This window comes from Oncorhynchus gorbuscha, linkage group LG21 (genome assembly GCF_021184085.1).
Source record: "Oncorhynchus gorbuscha isolate QuinsamMale2020 ecotype Even-year linkage group LG21, OgorEven_v1.0, whole genome shotgun sequence".
NCBI classification, from domain to species: Eukaryota; Metazoa; Chordata; class Actinopteri; order Salmoniformes; family Salmonidae; genus Oncorhynchus; species Oncorhynchus gorbuscha.
In genome coordinates this window covers 60,173,461-60,183,697 of record NC_060193.1, presented here as the reverse complement: position 1 = coordinate 60,183,697, position 10,237 = coordinate 60,173,461, and the positions used below count along the sequence as shown (strand labels likewise).

Here is a 10,237-nt window from a genome sequence, read left to right as displayed (position 1 = left end):
AACTACATAACAAGATAATATATATCCTGAGGATGGTGGGGGATATAGTGGGAACTACATAACAAGAGAATATATATCCTGAGGATGGTGGGGGATATAGTGGGAACTACATAACAAGAGAATATATATCCTGAGGGTGGTGGGGGATATAGTGGGAACTACATAACAAGAGAATATATATCCTGAGGATGGTGGGGGATATAGTGGGAACTACATAACAAGAGAATATATATCCTGAGGATGGTGGGGGATATAATGGGAACTACATAACAAGAGAATATATATCCTGAGGTGGTGGGGGATATATATATCCTGAGGATGGTGGGGGATATAGTGGGAACTACATAACAAGAGAATATATATCCTGAGGATGGTGGGGGATATAGTGGGAACTACATAACAAGAGAATATATATCCTGAGGATGGTGGGGGATATAATGGGAACTACATAACAAGAGAATATATATCCTGAGGGTGGTGGGGGATATAGTGGGAACTACATAACAAGAGAATATATATCCTGGGGGTGGTGGGGGATATAGTGGGAACTACATAACATCACTATTAATGCACTACATAACATGTCTCAGTAAGAAACAGACAGATGTTGAAACCAAACCCCTCTACTGCTCGACTACACCACCCCGAGATGAAACTCAGTCAGACGGACCACATCACATCACAGCCTCCAAAAACAAACGTTTAATTACGCCGAATCGCCTAAATTAACAGTCGACGAGCCACAGCTTTCAAGTCCACCTCTAAATAGCATTCGATCAAAGCGTGATGGATTTTATGTCCTTAAAAACACATCTGAAGTGCATTCCGGATGGGAAAAACACAAACAATTAAAGACTAATAAGCTCCAACTGTTAGACGTCTGGAATCCCATCATCATTTTAAGTGTGGATATTTCACACAGTAAAAGTTCCGTTCGTTGTAAACCACAAAGACACGCCGACTCATAAGGAGGGAAGAGATGGAAAAGGATCCTGGTCGTTCTATAAACGTCACATTGACATGCCCAGTTTATTACAGACTGGTTCATTTATCTTGAAAGGGGTTTGATTTATGAAATGGCAGTTTGGGAATCATGTTTCAGCTACTAATGTCCACTTTTCTTGGCTAAACATCCCACCACAGTGCTCTTATTCCTCTATTTATATACAGTGCTTTCAGTCTGTACATTTACATTTGAGTCATTCACCAGACACACGTTTTATTTAATTGTTTTTATTTAACTAGACAAGTCAGTTAAGAACAAATTCTTATTTACCGACCCCGGGCCAAACCCGGACGACACTGGGCCAAACCCGGACGACACCGGGCCAAACCCGGACGACACCGGGCCAAACCCGGACGACACTGGGCCAAACCCGGACGACACTGGGCCAAACCCGGACGACACCGGGCCAAACCCGGACGACACCGGGCCAAACGACCCCGGGCCAAACCCGGACGACACCCGGCCAAACCCGGACGACACCGGGCCAAACCCGGACGACCCCGGGCCAAACCCGGACGACACCGGGCCAAACCCGGACGACCCCGGGCCAAACCCAGACGACACTGGGCCAAACCCAGACGACACTGGGCCAATTGTGAGCTGCCCTATGGGACTCTCAATCACACCACTGTGCAGTGCCTTGGAGCGCTGCGCCACTCGGGAGCCCCACTGACCTACAGCGACTTACAGTAAAGGGCATTCACCTTAAGGCAGCCAGGTGACACGACTACATACAGGATCACAGTCAGAGTAGCCCTTCTCTCTTCCACATTCTGGGAATCCCTCCACTCTCCCTCTGTCATCCATCCAGACACTGCCCAGGCAGGCAGGCACCTTCCAGGTGAATGATTGACCCTGGTGGATTAGTGTAGGCACCCTTCAGGTATTAACAGCAGCAGTCATCAACGTGGTCACATGATGCCTCCAACCCATCAGCCATTCTCCTCTATTTGGCTTATCTTGATAAGAGGAGCGGGTTACTTATTGGCACCCTGGTAGACACACACACACACACACACACACACACACACACACACACACACACACACACACACACACACACACACACACACACACACACACACACACACACACACACACACACACACACACACACACACACACACACACACACACACACACACACACACACACACCTCTGGGAGTTGACCCTGATATAGTTGAATCTGTCCCTATGGAAGACAGCTCGTTAACCAGCGTTATGTGGAGACAGGGTGTATTAATTTAATTAATTTGCAACTCGGGAGCCAAACTGGAACTTTTAAATATTGACCACTGCACTGAGAAAATGAATGACAAGAAAGTATTTGGGAGTATCATTATGCATAGAAGCATCCAGGAGATTGAGTAGACCTGACATTTGACCTCTTATAGCCCTGCCTGATGGTTAACGTGATTGGCTACAGTGTGAGAGCCAATGATCTATTAAGAATTAGCTCCCTGACTGTTACACAAGGCTGTAGGTTTGGAATGAAGTGTGTCACTGCACAGCAGTTTGTGTGCTCTGTCCCTCTGTCCCCCTGTCCCTCTGTCCCTCTGTCCCTCTGTCACCCTGTCCCTCTGTTCCTCTGTCCCTCTGTCTCCCTGTCCCTCTGTCCCCCTGTCCCTCTGTCCCTCTGTCACTCTATCCCTCTGTCCCTCTGTCCCCCTGTCCCTCTGTCCCTCTGTCACTCTATCCCTCTGTCCCCCTGTCCCTCTGTCCCTCTGTCCCTCTGTCCCTCTGTCCCTCTGTCACCTTGTCCCTCTGTCCCTCTGTCACCTTGTCCCTCTGTCCCTCTGTCACCCTGTCCCCCTGTCCCTCTGTCCCTCTGTCACCCTGTCCCTCTGTCCCTCTGTCACCCTGTCCCCCTGTCCCTCTGTCCCTCTGTCATTCTATCCCTCTGTCCCCCTGTCCCTCTGTCCCTCTGTCCCCCTGTCCCTCTGTCCCTCTGTCCCTCTGTCACCCTGTCCCTCTGTCACCCTGTCACCTTGTCCCTCTGTCCCTCTGTCCCTCTGTCACCCTGTCACCTTGTCCCTCTGTCCCTCTGTCCCTCTGTCACCCTGTCCCTCTGTCACTCTGTCCCTCTGTCCCTCTGTCCCTCTGTCACCTTGTCCCTCTGTCCCTCTGTCACCCTGTCCCTCTGTCCCTCTGTCCCTCTGTCACCCTGTCCCTCTGTCCCTCTGTCCCCCTGTTCCTCTGTTCCTCTGTCCCTCTGTCCCTCTGTCACCCTGTCACTTCTTCCCTTTCTCTCTACTCTCTATGGCTTTGTATCTGGTCTCTCTCGACAGCCGGCACCTGGGAGTCTTCCAAGCAATGTTCCAGCATGGTTCAGGTTGGCAAGGTGGTTCAGTATAAAGGGTTTTTGTGAGTAACAAATAAATAAATAAACTACATAAAAGTGTCCCATTTATTTTCTCTATCAAAATAACTTATTGTGGAGGATGAAGTTGACAGCTCAACAAGTATCAATAATCAACCGGGTATCACAGTCGTGAGTGCCACTGGAACGTAGCATCCTGTCTTTCTAGCTAGGTTGTAGTTTTTATCATCCTGTCTTATCTAGCTAGGTTGTAGATTTGTTAGCATTCTGTCTTATGTAGCTAGGTTGTAGTTTTTATCATTCTGTCTTTCTAGCTAGGTTGTAGTTTTTATCATCCTGTCTTTCTAGCTAGGTTGTAGTTTTTATCATCCTGTCTTTCTAGCTAGGTTGTAGTTTTTATCATCCTGTCTTATCTAGCTAGGTTGTAGTTTTTATCATCCTGTCTTATCTAGCTAGGTTGTAGTTTTTATCATCCTGTCTTTCTAGCTAGGTTGTAGTTTTTATCATCCTGTCTTTCTAGCTAGGTTGTAGTTTTTATCATCCTGTCTTTCTAGCTAGGTTGTAGTTTTTATCATTATTTCTTATCTAGCTAGGTTGTAGTTTTGTTAGCATTCTGTCTTTCTAGCTAGGTTGTAGTTTTTATCATCCTGTCTTTCTAGCTAGGTTGTAGTTTTGTTAGCATTCTGTCTTTCTAGCTAGGTTGTAGTTTTTATCATCCTGTCTTATCTAGCTAGGTTGTAGATTTGTTAGCATTCTGTCTTATCTAGCTAGGTTGTAGTTTTTATCATTCTGTCTTATCTAGCTAGGTTGTAGTTTTTATCATCCTGTCTTATCTTTTTATTTGTTCATTCTGTCTTTCTAGCTAGGTTGTAGTTTTTATCATCTGTCTTTCTAGCTAGGTTGTAGTTTTTATCATCCTGTCTTATCTAGCTTTGTATTTGTTCATTCTGTCTTTCTAGCTAGGTTGTAGTTTTTATCATCCTGTCTTTCTAGCTAGGTTGTAGTTTTTATCATCCTGTCTTATCTAGCTAGGTTGTAGATTTGTTAGCATTCTGTCTTATGTAGCTAGGTTGTAGTTTTTATCATTCTGTCTTTCTAGCTAGGTTGTAGTTTTTATCATCCTGTCTTATCTAGCTAGGTTGTAGATTTGTTAGCATTCTGTCTTTCTAGCTAGGTTGTCTTATCTAGTTTTTAGATTTGTTCATTCTGTCTTATCTAGCTAGGTTGTAGATTTGTTAGCATTCTGTCTTTTCTCAGCTAGGTTGTAGTTTTTATCATCCTGTCTTATCTAGCTAGGTTGTAGAGTTAGCATTTGTTAGCAGTTTTTATCATTCTGTCTTTCTAGCTAGGTTGTAGTTTTTATCATCCTGTCTTATCTAGCTAGGTTGTAGTTTTTATCATTCTGTCTTTCTAGCTAGGTTGTAGTTTTTATCATTCTGTCTTATCTAGCTAGGTTGTAGTTTTTATCATTCTGTCTTTCTAGCTAGGTTGTAGTTTTTATCATTCTGTCTTTCTAGCTAGGTTGTAGTTTTTATCATCCTGTCTTTCTAGCTAGGTTGTAGTTTTTATCATCTAGCTAGGTTGTAGTTTTTATCATTATTTCTTATCTAGCTAGGTTGTAGTTTTGTTAGCATTCTGTCTTTCTAGCTAGGTTGTAGTTTTTATCATCCTGTCTTTCTAGCTAGGTTGTAGTTTTGTTAGCATTCTGTCTTTCTAGCTAGGTTGTAGTTTTTATCATCCTGTCTTATCTAGCTAGGTTGTAGATTTGTTAGCATTCTGTCTTATCTGGGTAGGTTGTAGATTTTATCATCCTGTCTTATCTGGGTAGGTTGTAGTTTTTATCATCCTGTCTTATCTAGCTAGGTTGTAGTTTTTATCATCCTGTCTTATCTAGCTAGGTTGTAGATTTGTTAGCATTCTGTCTTTCTAGCTAGGTTGTAGTTTTTATCATCCTGTCTTTCTAGCTAGGTTGTAGTTTTTATCATCCTGTCTTATCTAGCTAGGTTGTAGATTTGTTAGCATTCTGTCTTTCTAGCTAGGTTGTAGTTTTTATCATCCTGTCTTTCTAGCTAGGTTGTAGTTTTTATCATCCTGTCTTATCTAGCTAGGTTGTAGATTTGTTAGCATTCTGTCTTTCTAGCTAGGTTGTAGTTTTTATCATCCTGTCTTATCTAGCTAGGTTGTAGATTTGTTAGCATTCTGTCTTTCTAGCTAGGTTGTAGTTTTTATCATCCTGTCTTATCTGGGTAGGTTGTAGATTTGTTAGCATTCTGTCTTTCTAGCTAGGTTGTAGTTTTTATCATCCTGTCTTATCTAGCTAGGTTGTAGATTTGTTAGCATTCTGTCTTTCTAGCTAGGTTGTAGTTTTTTAGCATTCTGTCTTATGTAGCTAGGTTGTAGATTTGTTAGCATTCTGTCTTTCTAGCTAGGTTGTAGTTTTTATCATTCTGTCTTTCTAGCTAGGTTGTAGTTTTTTATCATCCTGTCTTATCTAGCTAGGTTGTAGATTTGTTAGCATTCTGTCTTTCTAGCTAGGTTGTAGTTTTTTTAGCATTCTGTCTTTCTAGCTAGGTTGTAGTTTTTTAGCATTCTGTCTTATGTAGCTAGGTTGTAGATTTGTTAGCATTCTGTCTTTATAGCTAGGTTGTAGTTTTTTTTAGCATTCTGTCTTTCTAGCTAGGTTGTAGTTTTTATCATTCTGTCTTTCTAGCTAGGTTGTAGTTTTTTATCATCCTGTCTTATCTAGCTAGGTTGTAGATTTGTTAGTATTCTGTCTTTCTAGCTAGGTTGTAGTTTTGTTAGTATTCTGTCTTTCTAGCTAGGTTGTAGATTTGTTAGTATTCTGTCTTTCTAGCTAAGTTGTAGTTTTTTTTATCATCCTGTCTTATCTAGCTAGGTTGTAGATTTGTTAGCATTCTGTCTTTCTAGCTAGGTTGTAGATTTTATCATTCTGTCTTTCTAGCTAGGTTGTAGTTTTTATCACCCTGTCTTATCTGGGTAGGTTGTAGTTTTTATCATTCTGTCTTATGTAGCTAGGTTGTAGATTTGTTAGCATTATGTCTTTCTAGCTAGGTTGTAGTTTTTATCATCCTGTCTTATCTGGGTAGGTTGTAGTTTTTATCATTCTGTCTTTCTAGCTAGGTTGTAGTTTTTATCACCCTGTCTTATCTGGGTAGGTTTGTAGTTTTTATCACCCTGTCTTATCTGGGTAGGTTGTAGTTTCTTGTCCACACTGTGTTACTGCAGAGCATAGTGCCACGTGTTGTTGGCTTGGTGCCTGTGGTGTGTGCTTGGTGCCCGTGGTGTGCTCCGTGGTGTGCTCCGTGGTGTGCTCCGTGGTGTGTGCTTGGTGCCCGTGGTGTGGTCCGTGGTGTGTGCTTGGTGCCCGTGGTGTGCTCCATGGTGTGTGCTTGGTGCCCGTGGTGTGTGCTTGGTGCCCGTGGTGTGTGCTTGGTGCCCGTGGTGTGTGCTTGGTGCCCGTGGTGTGTGCTTGGTGCCCGTGGTGTGCTCCGTGGTGTGTGCTTGGTGCCCGTGGTGTGTGCTTGGTGCCCGTGGTGTGGTCTATGGTGTGTGCTTGGTGCCCATGGTGTGCTCCGTGGTGTGTGCTTGGTGCCCATGGTGTGCTCCATGGTGTGTGCTTGGTGCCCGTGGTGTGTGCTTGGTGCCCGTGGTGTGGTCTATGGTGTGTGCTTGGTGCCCATGGTGTGCTCCGTGGTGTGTGCTTGGTGCCCATGGTGTGCTCCATTGTGTGTGCTTGGTGCCCGTGGTGTGTGCTTGGTGCCCGTGGTGTGCTCCGTGGTGTGTGCTTGGTGCCCGTGGTGTGCTCCGTGGTGTGTGCTTGGTGCCCGTGGTGTGCTCCGTGGTGTGTGCTTGGTGCCCGTGGTGTGCTCCGTGGTGTGTGCTTGGTGCCCACGGTGTGCTCCGTGGTGTGTGCTTGGTGCCCATGGTGTGCTCCGTGGTGTGTGCTTGGTGCCCATGGTGTGCTCCGTGGTGTGTGCTTGGTGCCTGTGGTGTGTGCTTGGTGCCCATGGTGTGCTCCGTGGTGTGTGCTTGGTGCCTGTGGTGTGTGCTTGGTGCCCATGGTGTGCTCCGTGGTGTGTGCTCCCTGCTCCACAGTATTAGTGTGTTTGTCAGAGTGTGGATTCATTTGCCGGAGTGGGGAAGTGTGTGAGCGTGCTAGCAAGGGGATCACAGGTGTGTTTCTGCGCTCTGCAGAGAGAGCCCCCACCGCCCAACCCCCACGTCCCTATGCATCCTGGGTAATATCAGCCCACAGAGCACCTGCGTCCCTCTCCCACTCACCCCACACACACCTCTAATAGCAGCTTATCAGGCAGTAATATGGTTTCTGTAATGCCCAGCTGTGGTTACTCAGCCCCACAATACACACACACACACAATACACACTCACACACGTATACACACACACACACACGTACACACACACACACACACACACACACACACACACACACACACACACACACACACACACACACACACACACACACACACACACACACACACACACACACACACACACACACACACACAATACACACTCACACACGTATACACACACACACACACACACACACACACACACACACACACACACACACACACACACACACACACACACACACACACACACACACACACACACACACACACACACACACACACACACACACACACACACACACACACACACACACACACACTGTCCCTGCAGTCTCAATAAGCACATCCTGTACTGTCCAACTGACTCCGTTAGCATTAGGGTAGCTAGACCACCACACAGACAGACAGTGCCACACAGATGGATAAATGGAGCTCTGTCTTTCTGTCACACACACACACGCACACACACACACACACTGCAGCGTGATGACAGCCCCCACCACCCCACACACACACACACTCCCGTCATCTCCCTCAAACTAATATTATCCACCAAATACACAATGATGCCTTTTATTGTGTCTGTGTAACTATGGCCATGTGTGTGTGGCCCACATACACCACTACAGTTAGCTGGGATGTGTTTCAATTGCTGCGGGCTAATTCTGAATAGATCACTTTTGGAGAGGAACCAGAGGAACCCCCACCCCACCCTGAGGAACTAGAGGAACCCCCACCCCATCCCTGAGGAACCAGAGGAACCCCCACGCCACACCTGAGGAACCAGAGGAACCCCCACCCCATCGCTGAGGAACTAGAGGTACCCCAGCCCCACTCCTGAGTAACCAGAGGAACCCTTACCCCTGAGGAACCAGAGGAACCCACCTCTCCAGTGTTGTTCCTGATTGAGCCTCTGTATAATCTCTGTAATCAATGCCAGTTTCAGACCTCGGGGGCTGAGTTGGGGCGGGGGGCTGAGAAGGGCGCGGGGGACTGAGAGGGGCGCGGGGGCTGAGAGGGGCGCGGGGGCCTGAGAGAGGCGCTGAGGGGGCTGAGAGGGGCGCGGGGGACTGAGAGGGGCGCGGGGGGCTGAGAGGGGCGCGGGGGACTGAGAGGGGCGCGGGGAGCTGAGAGGGGCGCGGGGGGCTGAGAGGGGATTTAAAGGGGTTAATGCTCAGCCAATTGAGCGAATAATGAGTTCAATTAGTTGATCCAAGGGGCTCAGGGCAGAATTAGGAGCAGAAGATACAGCAAGCTGCTCTCTGTCCCAGGAAGGGAAAAGGGAGGGGGAAGGAGAGAGGGGGAAGGAGATAGGGGGAGGGAAGAGGGAGGGGGAAGGAGAGAGGGGGAAGGGAAGACGGAGGGGGAAGGAGAGAGGGGAGGGGAGAGGGAGGGGGAAGGAGAGAAGGGGAAGGGAAGAGGGAGGGGGAAGGAAAGGGGGAAGGTTAGAGGGAGGGGGAAGGAGAGGGGGAAGGGGAAGAGAGGGAGGGGGAAGGAGAGAGGGGGAAGGGAAGAGGGAGGGGGAAGGAGAGGGGGAAGGGAAGAGGGAGGGGGAAGGAGAGAGGGAGGGGAAGGAGAGAGGGGGAAGGGAAGAGGGAGGGGGAAGGAGAGGGGGAAGGGAAGAGGGAGGGGGAAGGAGAGAGGGGGAAGGGAAGAGGGAGGGGGAAGGAGAGGGGGAAGGGAAGAGGGAGGGGGAAGGAGAGAGGGGGAAGGGAAGAGGGAGGGGAGGATAACTGGGGTGGAGCTTATCCACATGGTGGATAATAAATACTATACTTTCAAATTGTTATCAGGTGCCCTGGCAGGCGAGCAGGACAGTAAATTGCAGAAAGTTAGCTCATACATAAATCTGCACTTAATGAGCCTGCTGAGCATCCCCCACTGTACCCCGAGAGAGAGAGAGAGAGAGAGAGAGAGAGAGAGAGAGAGAGAGAGAGAGAGAGAGAGAGAGAGAGAGAGAGAGAGAGAGAGAGAGAGAGAGAGAGAGAGAGAGAGAGAGAGAGAGAGAAAGATAGAGAGAGAAAGAGAGAGAGAAAGAGAGAGAGAGAGAGAGAGAGAGAAAGAGAGATAGAGAGAGAGAGAGAGAGAGAGAGAGAGAGAGAGAGAGAGAGAGAGAGAGAGAGAAAGATAGAGAGAGAAAGAGAGAGAGAAAGAGAGAGAGAGAGAAAGAGAGATAGAGAGAGAGGAGAGAGAGAGACTGAACTAGAGGCTAAGTGGTGTTAGACTGTACTCATTTAAAATGACACAAACAAAATAATCTTATGTTGATCCAGGTGACAACGCCTCTTCCCCCTCAGGAGACTGGAAAGATTCTGCATGGGTCCTCAGATCCTCAGAAATGTCTACAGCTGCTCCATTGAAAGCATCTTGACTGGCTGCATCACCGCTTGGTATGCAACTGCTTGGCATCTGACCGCAAGGTGCTACAGAGGGTAGTGGGTACTGGGCTGAGTTCCCTGCCATCCAGGAACTCTATACCTTTCAGAGGAAGGCCCTAAATGTTGTC

General features: G+C 47.3%; 1 protein-coding gene across 1 annotated transcript; it reads right to left on the bottom strand.

Moving 5' to 3' along the window:
- Positions 1 to 6,517: 6,517 nt before the first annotated feature.
- Positions 6,518 to 7,474, bottom strand: LOC124008062 (histidine-rich glycoprotein-like). The gene has a single exon (XM_046318966.1). It carries the CDS (start codon positions 7,472 to 7,474, stop codon positions 6,518 to 6,520), a length of 957 nt encoding a protein of 318 aa, XP_046174922.1.
- Positions 7,475 to 10,237: the final 2,763 nt, after the last annotated feature.